This window comes from Centruroides sculpturatus, unplaced genomic scaffold (genome assembly GCF_000671375.1).
Source record: "Centruroides sculpturatus isolate CEXI.00-Female unplaced genomic scaffold, Cexi_2.0 scaffold1427, whole genome shotgun sequence".
Classification (NCBI taxonomy): domain Eukaryota; kingdom Metazoa; phylum Arthropoda; class Arachnida; order Scorpiones; family Buthidae; genus Centruroides; species Centruroides sculpturatus.
In genome coordinates, this window is record NW_019385540.1 from 143,575 (window position 1) to 161,190 (window position 17,616).

The 17,616-nt window shown below is 30.1% G+C and overlaps 1 protein-coding gene across 1 annotated transcript in view; it reads right to left on the minus strand.

Moving 5' to 3' along the window:
* The window catches only part of LOC111639946 (eukaryotic translation initiation factor 4 gamma 3-like), a 135,994-nt gene that overhangs the window by 91,000 nt on the left and 27,378 nt on the right, over window positions 1-17,616 (minus strand). The window contains exons 4-8 of the mRNA XM_023385910.1: window positions 12,125-12,343; window positions 11,407-11,512; window positions 10,984-11,180; window positions 6,646-6,777; window positions 3,307-4,033 (exon numbers count right to left, since the gene is read on the minus strand). Coding sequence (XP_023241678.1) covers window positions 3,307-4,033; window positions 6,646-6,777; window positions 10,984-11,180; window positions 11,407-11,512; window positions 12,125-12,343 — 1,381 coding nt within the window. The remainder of the gene's footprint in view (window positions 1-3,306; window positions 4,034-6,645; window positions 6,778-10,983; window positions 11,181-11,406; window positions 11,513-12,124; window positions 12,344-17,616) is intronic.

Consider the following 17,616-nt stretch of genomic DNA (forward strand, 5'->3'; position numbering starts at 1 on the left):
TTGAGAGATCCGATCCTTATCAGGATTTTGACCGGGAGGGCAATAATATTAGGTCTAAGGAGGATTGAAGACGGTAAAGTCTCTATCCGAATTTGTCAGGTTCCAGACACCAGTTTATCAGTTATTTTACACGCGGATAAACACGCGTGGGTCAATCTTATTCAGGTAATAATTGAGAGACATTTCTTTATAAAATAAACAAGAGTAAATTTAATTAAATGTAAACAAATAATGGGAATACAAATATATGATAAGGAGACTACCACTACTAATTATAGTCTATAAGTCGTGCGAGATAGGGATTTATATCTAACCGATACGCGATTGAGAGCTCACAAAATCATTTACAAACATACAACCTGATCATTGTCTTTACTCTTCGGCTCTGTATATGAAGTATTTGTTCACTCCTCAAATTCTCTGTCTTCTTTCCTCTGGAGAGATCAACTTAACTGGGTGTATTCCTAGACTCAATCCTTCGTATATTGTATGGCTCATAGTATAGGCGTTGGCCTTTAGGAGCAAATATGTATGGAGTCCTGACTCTTCCAGGTCTGTCGATGAACTCCCCGAATTCTGATAAATTCCCGCTATATCTGACGATTGGCGACCAATCATCATACAAGATTCTTCCGTGGGAACGGACAAAAAGGGGAATATATGAGGGGTAAACATTTCCCATCAAAGCGAGGTTTTTCGCAGATAAGGGAAAAACAGAGGATGTACTAACTTCCCTCGAAGGAAGTAACATCTGTTAGCTATTTTTCCCACGTTGGAAAACGTTAATTTCTCACCAAAATTTTATGACAATATTTAACGTTATTAATAAAATTAATTTTTTAGACCCAGGGGCCGTTCAGATCTCACATTATTAAACTTAATAGTCCAATAAATGGCATCCGAATCCATAGCGCAAATGAATGTATCCCGTATCAGTTCATTCAGGAAAACACCTTACGACGCAGTAGCACTTCCGGCGATCACAAACTATCATTAGTGAGACAAATCTACTTCTCGTTGGCCAGACGATACTTTTTTTATTAGCCAGACAATATCTATTTCTTGTCAGTCAGATGATATACATCTCTCCTTAGCCACCTTCAATTTTCCCGCTAAAACTGACCTTATATATGCATTATGGCGACCGGTGGTCGACCAATCAGTGTCTTCGTTCGTCTGTAGCTCTGCATCGGGTTAACATATCCTTATAATATTTCAATATATTTCAACTATGGAAAGTTTGACAAATAAACTTTGTGAGTTAGACAATAATTGGGAGTGAAGCGCAAATGTAAAAAGGAGCATAATAGCATCGATTCGACCATATTCCGAATTCTTAATGAAAGAAAACAAAAATGAAAACAATTAAAGATGGATACTTTTTCCGAAAAATGTAAGAGATCCGAAACTAAAATTTTTTAATAAAAACATTTCACTTTATTTTATGATAAAATACATTTTAAAAATTAAATTTATGTATTTTGTATTATATTGTATAACTAAACAAAATTATTTGCTTATTTTTTACTTATGTAGAACCTAACCCAATACCTCACTGTAAATATGGGTTCATTTTACGCCAATTCTATTTGTGCCGGCTTTTGTAGGAACGGAACTGCGGCATAAACCGAGGGCTACCTGTATTTTAACTAGAAAACTTCATAATATTGACTACATTGCCCATACATGATAATTCGCAAGACCATGACATTCTATTAACAGCATTGTAAAATTTTAATTATTAAATTCTAATTGTTGATTCTATTTGTGCCAATTTATCCCAAACAATATTCCTTTAGTATTTCTTAATATATTTTCATTATTAAATTTAACAATTACCGTAAATGTAGTTTATCATTCAAAAAAATAATTTATATGCTTAATTTTTATTAACATTTAGAAGTTGTTGCTGTTCGAGATTTTTTTTTTAAATTCTCTCAAACCTGCAGACATGGCTCTTACAAGCCCAACAAACTCAGCCTGACATAACTAGGGGAAACAACCAACAAAATTTTGAAGTTCCAGCCAAGACTACAGCTCAGATCTACAGAGCAGTGTTTCTCAATCATTTTGTCATCATAGACAGATATAGTTATGAATAATTTTACATGGACCAGTAATTATATGCAACTAAGAATTATGCTCATCTAGCATTACTGTATACTTTGTTACATACAACTATCCAAGGTCTGGTGACTGAGAAACACTGCTTTAGAGTAACAGGCTGTTCTTTTGGTAACATTCAAAACTTGAGTTTCTATTGTATCATAACAATCACCGTCCTTTAACAGGTTTGACCCGAATAAGTATTTTAATTCTATATTTCAAGAAATTACAAAACCATAGCCTAAGGAGGCCAGAATTTTACTCACTCACAACTCAAAATAATCTACTAATTAAAGCCCAGATTCACAAAAGTGTTGTTAGTTACAACATCATATTCTTGCGATTTAGTTAAATACAGCAAATTCATGACATATCGTATCTGCAATTTACAAAGCTCATCATAACTGGATTTACTATTTATGACAAAATATCAGTGATCTGATTTCAAGAGTATATTGTTTTGTCCAATAGGAATATAGTTCAGGAACTTTCAAATGGTGAAAGTTGTCTCAGTCATGAGTTTTGGTGATAAACTGGGAGAGAGAAAAAGAAGGCATTGGTTTACTTCTTCCAAAATACAGGTGTTGATAGATGGAGTTAAAGAAAAAAATAATAATATAATCGAGGATACATCCAACTATTACTTCATGGAAAAAGTATTAAGTGGAGATTAATTTGCAAAGAAACAAATAGTGTTATTAATGTATGTAGAAGCATATACATTTCCAAATGAGGTTTCAGTTCCTCAATTAAACTAAAAATTGTTTCCATTCGATAGATTAACTCTGTTAACAAAATGTCTTTGATCGACAGACAAAATAAACAAAAATTTTTCAATGAATTATGTAGCATGTCAATCGAGAAAGCTAAATACTCATCAACCACCTTGAATTGACTTATGACAACCCACTCCATGTCATGATATTATGACACTTTTTATGACATTTTCAGTTACGACAAGTTAAGCAAGTACCAAATTTTGTCATATTGTAACTTAAGATGAACATTCTTCATAAGTTGCACTGTGACACTTTTGTGAATCCGAGCCTAGGTCTGAAATTTCTGAAGTTCTTGTAACTAACTAGTTAACATCTGAAAATAATCTTTCTATGTTTCTAAATTATTACATGAGTATTAAGTCATTTCATTTTTATAAAAAAAAAATGAACACTTAATTATATAAAATATTTTAAAACTTACCTTCTGGTTTGCTTTCATTATTTAATGATGCATCTGCACTGTGTGTACGATTGCTTTTTTCAGATCCTGTATCTTTAACTGTCTCACTTTTCACAGTAGCAGTAATAGTTGTAGGAGTAACAGTTTTAGTAGCAATAACAACAGTATCAGTCAAATTAGATGAATCAGTCAACTTTTCATCTGGTAAGTTTTTATTTGAATCCTCTAATTCTTTAGAAGTATCTTCATTTTCTGTCACAGATTCAACATTTTCACTTTTATCTTCTGATAACTCGACGTCTTCGGGAGTGAATTCAGAGACACTAGGAATGTTTTCGGTTTTTGTTTCTTTTGGAAAACAATTCTCGTCAATTTGAATTTGTTCTTGCTCCCTATTTTTATCTAAATTTTCTTTTAAAGAATCATCTACTTTAATATCCTCTATATTGCTTTCTTTTATAAAATTATTCTTTTTATTTGAATTAATTTCTAAATGTTCATGGGTAACAGATATATTATTTGTTTTTGATAAATTAATATTTTCCTCACTACTATGATGTTCATGTATACAATTATCAACAACGTTATTGCATTTTTCACTTGCGACATTACTTAATTCTTCCGGTAGAGACGGAGAAATTTCTATGCAACTATCAAGCTGTTCTGCAGATATTAATGGCGGAGGAAATTTTAGACTCTCTGCTAAATTGTAACGTTGTGGACTATCTTCATAAAATGCTTGAGAATCCTAGAATTTTAAATGAAGATAAATAAATTGATTTAAAAACTAATTCACTTTTAAAAAGGTTTTTTCAAAAGAAAATTTGTTTACAAACTATATTTCAGTTTTAATATACAGTAGAGCGTCATTTATCCGAAACGTTGGTTAACTGAAAGCATTCCAGTTGGCAAATTTAAATTTCCACTAGTACTGTGTCGCTGCAATCTTTGGCTGTATCTTGGGCTACTCCAATATTTTTATTGTTGGTTTGTGTGTTTTAGCTGGCAGCACTGGCACTTGTGTGTGATGTTTTTCTGAGGACTGTGTTGTGCTGAATTGAACGTTTTTGAAACTAGATCAACTTCTAAAGTATAATTTTTTTTGTGTTTATATTTTTCAATATATTTATTTTGTTTGTAAAAAATAAAGAAATAATTTTTAACGATACACTAGCCATGATTATTATTTTAAAAAGTTTACGTTAGGCTTACATCGACGAAAATTCAACGGGAAGCGACACGCAACGGAGAAAAATTTCAACATGGGATAGGTTAATATATTTTTTCGTACATAATTGGTTATCCAAAAAATAAGTTATCCAAACAACCTCAGTCCCCAATCGATTCAGATAAACGACGCTCTACTGTATTACAAATTCTCAGCTGCTTTATATAATACTTTTATACAAAAGTGCTGAATGTGCAAAATTAAAGGCCAATGTCTTTAGACAGCAAAGCTTAAGTAACAGCGAGTGTCAAAATAGTATTTTGTCCACAACTCCAGCAACTAGTGCAAAAACTTTTGGCTGAATTTTAATCACTTCGGTATGACCATACATCTTACTTTGGTGAGAACAGTGTATATTGACAATCAACTAGAAAAAAATGTGTCTTGCTTTTGTCATGCTAGCTCAATAATGAATAATTTTATTTATTCTCGACAGTCTATCTTTTCTTAAACTAAAAAGAATTAAATACTCCTCAATAGTTATGACAATCTTTTAATAATCATTCGGATATTGTTAATGTACTAAACCTCAGTAAAACTTCTGTCTAGAGCCGATTGTAATAAATTACTGTACTGTATAGTCACCTTCTCATTTTTCAGTCATCAGAGAAAACACCCTGCTGACTGACATTCATCAACTTAGACTGATATCGGGTTGTTGCAAATGAAAAAGCTGTTTTTTTTTTTAATTTAAACTTTGCAGCCTTGAAGTTCAGTTTTTTCCATGTGAACAGTGCTGTATGTTTTCAATTGGAAGAGCACATATATAATAAGTGAATTTAGAAATGTAATCTCATTTATATTGCAAGTTCCACATGTTTAAGAGTACTTTTTCTGATGAAAAAAGGAATTCAAATAGATTTTCTTTTTTGAGTATAAGCAGGGACACAACACAGTCAAAGCAACCTGAATGCCAATAAAACTTTTTGGTGAAGGTTCTGTGAGCGAGCAGGCCACCAGGCATTGGTTTAAAAAAAAATTTCATTCTGGGAATATAAATGTCAAAAATCAGAACTGAAGAACACTTTACTGTCCAGAAAATCATAAATAGATTGAACGTACTGAACATTATACAACCATTTCTCAACATCTAAACATGTTAGGGAAAGTCAAGAAGCTCAATAGCATTAATGCATTTCTAATGTGTTGGGAAAAGTATATTAATGTTGGTGGAGACAGTTCTGATTGAATATGCAAGTTTTAAATTAAATTAATAAACATTCAATGTAAGAAGTAAAAATTGGCCATTTCATTTGCAACAACGTAATAGTAGGTGAAGGTTGTCCAACTTAGCACACGTTTACTGTAAAAAGTATAAAATTATCCACAAAATTTCACGTGAAAAAAATATTAAATACAACCAATCTGATAATTGTTTCAAATATCAAACAAACAGCACATTCCTTTATTAGGCTATTAAGGCTAAATAAATAATGGCTATATCTAAATTAGTCTGAAAGCAAAGATCAGATATAGGTGAGGGTGGCTTAACTGGCAACATGTATGAACGATAATCAAAAATTGTTGATTTGAGTCACATCTTTTCTTCTAGAATATTTTAAAATGAAATTTAATTAAATTTTGAATGATTAAATTTCACAAGAGATGACAACCTAACTGTCTACCTCCTGCCAAATTACTTAGTAATTATTTAGTCCGATAAAGGAATCTGACTGTTCACTTGATATAATTGAAAAAAATATTCTTGAAATAATTACACTTAACACACAAATAAACAAAATTAAAAAAAAACCACATAATAATAAATGTTCTTTAAAATGCTTTTTTATATTTTAATTTAAGCTTTAAATTGTAAACTTGGATCCATTTCACATAAGCATGATAATATATTGGGATACTTTCAATAAATAAATTTTGAGTGTTTTGCATTTATAGTTTGAAATAACTTCTATGCATTTTATTCAATAAACTCAAATATTCAGAAGAATCAAATTATGCTGATATTTTATTAAAATTCTTAAAAATTTTTATTTCAGATTTATTGAACATTAAAATTATATTGAAGATAAACATTTGCAAGAGTTTCAAAGATACCATGTCTAAGAATCAGTTTTATTTATCAAAAACATTAATTATAAATTTTTAGAATAAAAAGAATGAATAATAAATACCTCTGTTTGATTAAGCTTTCCTTCAGTTGTATCTGTTGAAGCGGAAGATAATGTAGGTGAGGTCCTTGAAGCTAGTGCTGCAACTTGTTCGGCAAACTGAGCAGCTATACTGGAAGTTTGTTGGGTTGAATCCTAATTTTGAATTAGAACATTTTATAACTTTTGATTAAAAAAAATCTAACAATAATTTTGTTGCAGTTAAATCAATGAACCAATATCAATATTGAAAATTATAAAAATATATTCATGTGCAATTTTGTAAATCTTTAATTGATGAAATATAAATGTTGATACTACACACATACATAAAACCTAACTTTTAATGTTTTTACATAATTTTATTGTCAATGTAGAAATAATTTATCTTGTTTACAAATTTTATTAGTGACCACAAATAATGGAAAAGAGAAAGTAAACTGAATGCTTTGGCTTGTAGAATTAGTCAGTAAGAGCTATTAGAAAAAGTACAGCACGTTTACCATGACAACTAGTGAATTTTATTCTTAAACCTCTTATTGACTAATTTTGCAACAAAAGCATGCAGTTTACTTTCTCTTAAACAGTCACCGTTTGGTATTACTACAGCATCTGTAAATAAAAGACAAATTAGTCCTAAATTGATAAAAAGTTATAAAAAAGTCAAAAGTTACTCAATTATTTTATTGTATATTTTAACATTCATACATTTTAAGTTTGAAGATGCTTCCTAAAGTCTTCATGCTGATTTTAGGAGTATTGTCTAATAATCATTTATAGAACAATTATACTTAAAAACAAATATATTTTTAAAAAATATTAGGACTAGGCTCTTTAAGAACAACACAAGTTTTTGCAAGTATCTTAAAGTATCTACCACCAGTATTTGCTAGAAAAAGCTCTGTTTTTTAAGAAGAAATCATATACAGTAAAATCTGTCTAAAATGAAATCTGAATAAAACAAACCTGCTGAAATAAAGAAAATTCTTTAAAAATGGAATGAATTTCTGTGTTAAATCTTACTGTATTTTTGCAGAATGACCGGCATGCCACATAAAACAGGAGAGAGAGATCAGCATGCCGGAAGCCCCAGGGTCACCTGCATGCTGGTTAAACTGCGACTAAAAAATAAAATTAATCAGATCTAACAAAACTAGTTGTTAATTACATGTTAAAGAAAACATTCTTTGGAGTACAATAAAATAACATTGTACTTTGAGGACTTAAAATCAGGAAGAGTTTTCGTTTACAAGACAATAAAACAATTAATGACTTATTGACATAGTAGGAGGTCAGTGTGGCTACCTTGACCTTAAAAATAACACATTCCTCTCGCATTTCACACAAAGCCAATGTTAATGGTGTAAGCCGAGATAATTTACAGCAAGTTTCTTAAATTTAATATGTTTATTTTTGCATTTTTGAATCAAATAACAATAAAATACACAAGAAAAAACACTTTTGAAATTCCACAAGTATTTTGTGTCGCTAGAAGGAAGACAAAATGAAGAAATTAAATGTATAATTATAGTTTTTGATGTAATGCTGACAGTTTCACAGTTTATAACAAACTCATTATTTTTTTTAATGCACCCTCTAGAGCAGCGTTTCTCAAAGTGGGCGATAACGCCCCCTTGTGGGCGCTGGAGGCTTTCAGGGGGCAGTATAAGGCTCAAAGAGAATTGGGGGGCGTTAAGGAAATATAGAGGGGCGACGGCAGACAAATTCTATATATAAAAATTCGACGGAATATATATAAAATGTTGACATTTTATATATTTTTTATTTTTTATTGAAGGTCACAACTTGAATATTTCTAACACATTGACTTTTATTTTAGCTCAGCGTTTCTCAAAGTAAGCAATACCCCCCTTCTGGCGCGATGAATAGATCTATGATAGAGGCAGGGTATTGAACGGTGACCAAAGGCAAAATTGGGGCTGATAAGAGGAAACATTGCGTTTAATGGTTTCCAGATGATGAGAACAATGTACAGTAAGGGCACAAAGTGTGAGATTCATAGAAAAGTTTTCCTAAGAATATTTCCAATCCTTTTCTCACACAAGAGAAAATGGGTTAGGGTGTGTTGGGTATAACTTTATGGAACAAAGGGGGCGGTGGATCGAAAAAGTTTGAGAATCACTGCTCTAGAGGGATGTATAATTTCACTTAAATGAAAATTTAATTGAGATAGTCTCCAGATAGATTGTCATGTTCTCCAGTAACAACTGTATGTTCTGAGAATTATTCTGAGCCTCGTCAGAAACAAAAGTCATGTGACAAAGGGTTAATTCCCATGTAGACTCCTAATATTAATCTTTGTTGGAATTAATGAGGGGCAGAATCAAATGAGTTTCAGAACAATCAATAAATGTAATATGTGAAAACAATGACAATAAGTTAACATGATGCCAGTTTGCCCTGAATGGAGTACTTAGTAACTAGTACCAAGTATTTGAATAAAGTTATTAATCGATGTGTTGATAATTAGAGATTGAAGAAAACAATTGAAGTATTAAAATTTCTAGAGAAGACAGATCATAACTTGGTCTTTACTAATGTAATGAAATTACAATTTCTGGCAGCAGAGCCACACTAGTTTTTTCAACTCTAATTGGTTTGTTCGCTGTCACGTGTCAGGTAGTTGAACAAGAACTTTTTGCAAATAGTAGTTCAATTCATGCATTAGAATACTCCCATCTTTAGTTTGAATCAGGGGCATCCACAGACTATTAAGAAGAGGAGACACAAGTTATAAAAAAAAAAAAGAAAGTCATAATACATTATGTAAAGAGCTTCAAACTGTGATTCAATGTCAAATCAGCACTCCAAGGTGGCATTGGTTGCACTTTGGGCTAACTTGGCCTTGGAAACAAGGAATGGAATTTTGGTCAACATATGATGAAGTTGCACGAATTAATGGACAAATATTGTTCAATAGTTTCTTTATACTATATATTTTATATTTGCAGAATAGGCTAGAAGTCACAAGTTTTATGTTGTTTGGGACCCTCTTGGGATTAGGAAAAGGGCAAGCAAGATGAAACAGGCACAGGCATGCTTGGTGGGAATCAGTTAGGATTAATCCAAATTAATTCAAATAATATAATTTATGTATGCAAAAGTGATTTTACTATAAAAAATTAATACAACTGTGAAATATTTATCTGATGTTTAAAAAGAAAAATATATACATTAAAATCTGTTCAAAAACAAAAAAAAACTACACAAATATGCAATTACTACTTAAATCATTTCTCAGAAACACTTATTCAGTGAATCAAGATTGAAGACTTCTTATGGCAAACTTCAAATTATTATTATTAATCAATATCTTGAACACAAACTGACAATTATTTCATCAGACTTAGAGTTTATTGTATACAAAACTTAATATACAAAATTAAAAATTCAAAGGCTACTTCAAAACTGATTTGTAATTAAAATTACAGAAGAGACTTAAAACAGAACGAGCAATTTAAAAAAACAAATAAAAATTCTTAAATTTAGATGTTTCATAACAAACATCTCATCGGAATATAAAATTTAAGTAACTTGGCATTTTCCAGAAACCTAGGAATAATTTTAATATAATGCATAAAAATTAATGATTATGGGGAAATTATTCATTATCTAAGTTGTTTCTGATAAATTAGAAGTTTATGTTTAAGGAGAGTGAAGTCAGTATTCCTCCTCCTGTTCTCTCTCTCCCTCCCTGGCCCTCATAATCTTTGAATGACCTTGACCTCATCCAGGATTTTCATCCATTCCTCTGTCTTGGGCTTTCCTTCTCCAGCCATTCACACCCATCTTTCTCAAATCATCCTCCACATCCTCTTCATCTTTTTCGTGGTCTCCCTTTCAGTCTTCTTCCCTCTGGTCTCTCTCTATACACTTGATATATACCTTTCTCTCTGGTTCCATTCTTTCCAAATGCCCAATCCATCTAAATCTCCATCTTTTAATACCTCCTCTGTTACAATTCCTTATCAGTTACTTATCCTTATCAAGGAAAAGATAAGAAAAAAAACCACTAACAACAACTTGGTTTATTAAATTAACAAGTACATTTATATTAAACTAAAAAAGGTTTATCAATATATAGATTAGCCAAAAGCATTCAGTTTCAACTAAAGCAATGTATCATACTACGTATTTCAAAAGTATTATTGAAGAATTCAAAGAATATTGTCCAATTAAAAATATGACCATTAATAACAATTATTAATAGACCAGATTTTATACTTATTCTCTTTAAACAAATTTAAGCAATATTTGTGTAACTTTCGCAGTCATATAACCGAAACATATTGTACAACTTTACCAAGATAATTAAATAAGTTAAAATGAATTTCAACTTACGTTTTGTGAGCTTGTTCCAACATTTGTATTAGCATTATTTGCATTCATATTAATTATTTCATCAGTAATAACTTTGCCAGATGGATCTTGTATGCATATTATCTTTTTTTTCCTTTTGGGAGGAACTGAAGATGTAGTATTTGAACTAGTGGAATTTGCTGATCTTCCACCAGGTATTTGAATAGGAGAAAAATACACTAAAATAAAATTTATTTATTAGTTAACTTAATACATTTTAATGAAACTGCATATTGTAAGAAAATTTAACTTTAAGCCACACATAGTTAATAATAGAGCTTCGGGATGTTTTATAAAATTTAATTTGCTACTTTGAAATTAGTATTTAAAGAAAAACAGACTAAAATGTTTCATGAGATACTTTCTAAATAAACTTTAAAATGTAACAGTATAATAATTGCTTACTTGTACCAGAAGTATTATAGTATGTATGTGCATTGTTTGGTCGATATATCACATGCTGCGACGATGAAATAGGATATTGGGCAGTCTGGAATTGATTCTGTGAATACTGAAAAAATATTTTAATTATTAACCATTATATCATCAATATATTGAAATTATATTTAAAAAAATCTTAAGATTTTATATTTTTCAACAGAGAAGGGAAAAAATATATATTTTTTTTAATTTTATAAATTTTTTAATCTCTTTCCAAATAGAAAACTGAATCTTAGTTTTTTACATTTTAATTTCCTACATAATATTTTTACTTTGTATAGTCTTATATTGTCATCAGAGTGTAAGCATAATAATAAAATTGTTATGATAGACAAAAATCTTGCAAAAATAAGAGCAAATTATTACAAAAAAAATTAGTTTATTGAAGTCAGAAATTAACTTATGTCTTCCCAAGAACTTTCAGACCAATGAAGCCATCTAAAATACTGCTAAAACAGTATTTTTAGCAAGTTTTTGGATGAATTTAATTGGTACAGAAGTACTTGGGAATCAACATAAAATGCCTTCAAATTCAGTATAAAATTGTATTCTCTGTGAAAAATTTGATTGTTTTATTGAACGTTTTTAATAAGGATATTAAACTCTTTTTCAAAACGCTACAATGTTTATGTCAAATTTATTCAATAAACTCCGAAGTACGAAAGATCTGAAATGTACTTACTTGGATTGTCATTGGCACAGCAGAAGGTATAATCATTGGCTGTGAATTAATGTGTGTTCCATAGGTAGCCTGAGCTGCATACATACTATTGTTAGACATTTGTCCTGTATACTGATGAGCATTTGATGATATTCCTGATGATGATATAACTGTCATACCACTAGTTCGTGTGTTGTATGGTAGTGCGTTAGAAGTATTCTGACGTGTATGAAAATAAGTCTAGAAAATTTTTAACATTTTAAATTAATAAATACAAAAACAATCTAATATTTCATAATATAAGAATTCAAGTTGTTATATATTACATTAATTGAAAATCAGAAGTAAACTGAAAATTGTAATTTTCTTACTTCCCCCATATAAAAAACTAATGCAAGTTAATTATAATTTTACTTAGGTGTTCAGCTTATAAATTAGTAAAGCAATTTTCAAATTATAGTAGAATCTCACTAATCCAAATGGAAGGGAAATCACATTTGGATTTGTGAAGACTAATAATCTGAAATTCCAGTTAATCTTAACAGAGGGAAATCTAGATTGATATCTGCTCCCACCTCTGAACAAAAAATATGGCTATCATATCACGTGCCATCTAGAATATACAATGTATACAAAATAAATTTGTCATCCGAATAAACAAAGGCTTATCTCCTGTTTTTCTCCTTCCTATTTGTCATAAGCTTACTCATAATGAGGCCAAACCCCCTATAAATAAATTGGGTATTTCAATTCTCAAAACATTGAATACAGTATGTTGAGAAATCTGCATTAATATTAAACAAATATACTGGAAAATAAAAAATTTGAAAAATCCAAAACACTGGATAATCTGAACAGGTTTTTGGCCCTAATTAATTCGGAAGAGTAAGTTTATACTGCATTATATTTTATCATTAAGACATCTTATTTTACTCAAAACATTTTCATATATGACTTTCTACAGGACTCCATACTCATACTTTTATAATTCAAATCTAATGTCAATATAAATGGAACTGTTCCGTCAATAACAATATTTAATGTAACTTCCAACAGCCCTCTTACGTCAAATTCTTTACCATAGCTTCCTATTGCCAAGCTGTCATCCTACCGATGTTTATATGATAATTATGTAGAATGAATTTTTAAAAACTCAAATAAAATTTTTTAAAGTTTTACCATATATAATTTCTCTTATTTTATTAGTCTGTCTACTTCCATAATTTTTCACACTAATTTCTATTTATATATTTCTCAACAGCCTATTATATCTATCAGAAAACATCAAAGATATAATAATACCTTACAGACAATTAAATAAAATTAGTATGTAGATAGATAGAAGCATTTATAAATAAAATTTAAATTCCATGTAATATTTTCATACTAATCCTCATTATATTTATACAAATCATCATTCAGATATTCAATTTTTCGTCTTTCAATCTCTTGCACTATAATTTCAACCAAAAGGAAATGACCCAATTATAAAAGCCCAATCTGAGGCAATACTTTCCTTTGAATGCAAGATTTAAAATTAATTGCTACCTATCTATTAATACTTTTTAATGCAATGTATCAAATATTTAATTTAGAACAAGTCAAAAAAGAGTTGCCTCATAAAATCACAACCACCACTTGATGAAACATCCACAATACATATGCTTACATAACACCAAACATATTACTGAGTGCTTAGTTTAAACATTTTGTAAGGTGGCAAATTAAACATTTTCCACAAAGACTAAACATGTGCAAACGTACATTCACATAACATTTTGTGATTTACAAGTGACTGCATAATAAAACTATGTATGAAGGGTTTAGAAAAAAAATGTCACCCTGCATAAGCAAATTGTCTAACAAGTAAATTCAATATTTTGAATCATCTTCAATTTATTCTTATTACATGAACTACCTGACCACCTTTTGTGATCAGCACAGATATGAGAGCTCTTTTCAATGCTCTCATATCTATGTTGCAACTTATACAGATAATATTGTTTAAAAGTTTATTATGTCCACATTTAGCTAAAAAAAACTATAAATAATAGTTAAAATTCTAATAATGAACAATTGATGGCAAGACAAAATGAAAATGCTGTTATTTAAAATAATGTAGAATAAATAAATTAAAAATAAGCACACAGCACTTAAGCTAATCTAATAAACATTGTGACAGTCTGTGTCGGGGTTGAACTTTCACATACCACAACTTAAAATACTTAGGCAGTAAAAATGAACCTAGAATTGTGGTATAGCAGTATAATGATAGGATATATGAAAATGTTTACCTAATCACCTTCAGAGTAGCACACTCCAACACACACCCCTATCAATCTTTCCATTGTTGGAAATACTATTGGAAGTCTGCTAGAACAGCGCTGTCCAACTTATCATAGCCCGCGGGCCATATTTTCTTCACCAAACATTTCGGGGGCCAAGAAGGTTGATAAACCACATGACATTTGCATAGTGCTACGGTTCAGTAAGCACTAATTGGTCAGCGAGTCCGATGTTGACGCTATAAAAAGGCGACAGTTCGACACACCGGATATACGTCACTCTCGTCTAAGTTCGACTTGGGAATTTTTTTGTTTAATAATAAATGTGAATTCTTCTTCCTGGAAAAATACGACATTCCCTGAAAATAAGACCTAGCGCATTTTTCAGAGCAAAAATTAATATAAGACACTGTCTTATTTTCGGGGAAACACGGTAGTAAAATAATTTTATTAATAATAATAATTTAGTAACATAAATTTATTCATAGTAAAATGTACTCGCGGGCCGTAAAAATTATTTGGCGGGCCGCCAGTTGGACAGCGCTGTGCTAGAATATTCGGTTCATCATGCAGCCAGAGTGGAATACAGCATTATCTCTCTAACCAAAGAAATTGCACCTTGTCAAATTGAAGAAAAGTGATGCTAACTGCATTCTTTGATTCAGTGTGATGCATCATGCATTCATACTACCTGTATTGTGTTACTGCTCATTTCTATATGCTATTTTTGCATACGTTGAAAGATGCCATTTAGAGAAAATGATGTGACAAATGATGGAGAATCGTGTCTTCTTCGTCATAATGCATTGAGTCACTCATTGTTTGTTGTGCAGCAATTCCTTGTCAACAAAAGACTTCCTGTCAGCACTCAACCACCGTACTCACCAGATTCTGCTCCAAGTGACTTTTAACTATTCTATACACTGAAAATAGATCTCAAAAGGGACACACTTTCAAACCATGGAGGGCACCAAATTGAGCGTGATAGCCAAACTCCTGAATATTCCAAAAGAAGCATTTCAACAGTACTTCCAACAATGACAAAAATCATGATGAACTCAATTTCTAATTTGAAGAAAATCTCCTAAGACTATTTACAAAAATATTTGATTTTCGAGTCTATCCATTAATCCTTTTCACACAACCACAGAAGTACCCATTACATTGGTTTGAAGAAATAACTTCAATAAAAAAACCAACAACAATAGGTAAAATTTTACATTATTAAAACGATCAAACGGCAGCCTTTTGTTTGAGGATCTGACGCTTTAAAATTAAAAACAAATAGAACCTGATACAAATTGGATAAAAACTTGATAGTAGGGTGAGAAGATTTACTTATTGTTTTTAATGTTAAAGCGTCAGATCCTCAAACAAAAGGCTGATGTTTGATCGTTTTTAATAATGTGAAATTTCACCTATTGTTATTTGTTCTTTAATGAAGTTATTTCTTCAAACCAATGTAGCGGGTACTTCTGTGGTTGTGTGAAAAGGATTAATGGATAGAACTCGAAAATTAAATGTTTTCGTAAATAGTCTTAACTTCTAATTTGAAGAATTCTAATTTAATGGCAAGACTGATAGAACATGTATTAAAGAGTGCTTTTTGAAGGTGACTAGATAAGCATTTCTGTATGTTCTATCATTACAGTGCTATACCACAATTTCAGTAACTTTGACTTTGTATTTGTCTTTTTGTTTTGAGATTAAGATTTTTCTGGCAATATATTCAATGTCCTCTTTCTAATGCACAATTTCATTTTTCCGTAAGAAATTTGCTCCTACTCAAACATTTTATGTCAGTAAGACCAATGTAGCTTTATTATATAAATTTCTCTCAAATTATTATAACTTTAAATTTAAATTATTAAACAAAATATTTAAATCAAAAATAAAATATAAATTAAACAAATCCAATATTTAATTTTTTGTTCAATATAATTATATTTCTACATTTTAAATTAACTCTATTGACAACATGTTAAAAAATAATAATACAAAAATAAAAATATTTGAATTCAATTGTTGAATGCATAAATTAAAGTATTTACAACTGAAAAAAATATGTTCCACTGTTCTTTAAAATAAAATTATTATTTTATAGATATTAAACTAAAGAATGAAAACATCTGGGCAAATATGAATAAAATAAAAAACATATGTTTGTTTTAATGTCATACTTGATGATCCATTAATCCAAATATTATAAATCTGAATTAAACATATGTTCACAATATTAAACACAATTAGTCACTTCAAAATTACAAAAAACCTTTAAACTGCTATCATTTTCTTTCATCTTTCAAATTAGATATCAAATTAAAAAAAAAAATAAACCATTACAGCNTAAACTAAAGAATGAAAACATCTGGGCAAATATGAATAAAATAAAAAACATATGTTTGTTTTAATGTCATACTTGATGACCCATTAATCCAAATATTATAAATCTGAATTAAACATATGTTCACAATATTAAACACAATTAGTCACTTCAAAATTACAAAAAACCTTTAAACTGCTATCATTTTCTTTCATCTTTCAAATTAGATATCAAATTAAAAAAAAAAATAAACCATTACAGCAACAAATTACTTAAAAACCAATTCGAATTTTGTTTCATTTGAATGAAATCTCTCATTGCTGTTTTGAAAAAAACATATATATGAATTTTGCTTTTATTATAGGGTTATATTATTAACTTGATAAGTCATGCTTCAAAGGTTTTAGTTAACATCACACAGCAAAGAATAGAAAAAAAAACCACAAATCAGGAACTAGATGAGTCACAATTTGATTTCTGAAGAAGCAGAGGGACAAGTGAAGCCATTACAATGATACGACTTAAAGGAGAAAGGATGATCGATCATAATAGAGTAATTTTATGTTTTGTCACTTCAAGAAGGCTTTTGATAGTGTTAATCAAACACCATTGTGCAAGTTTCTGCAAAAAAATAGGTATCGCTAAAAAATTACTGAGAATAATCTACATCATCTATAAAAGTCAAAAAGCAATGGTCAGATTTCAAGGAGAGGATACCAAATGGATTCATATTAAAGAAGGAATAAGACAGGGATGTGGTTTGTCCCAAACACTTTTTAACATCTACAGTGAATGAATGATAACAGAAGCATTCGAAAATCTAGACAAAGAGGTGTAAGAATTAATGGACATCTTAACATAGGTATGCTGACGACATTGCAGTACCGAAGAAGGATTACAGAAAA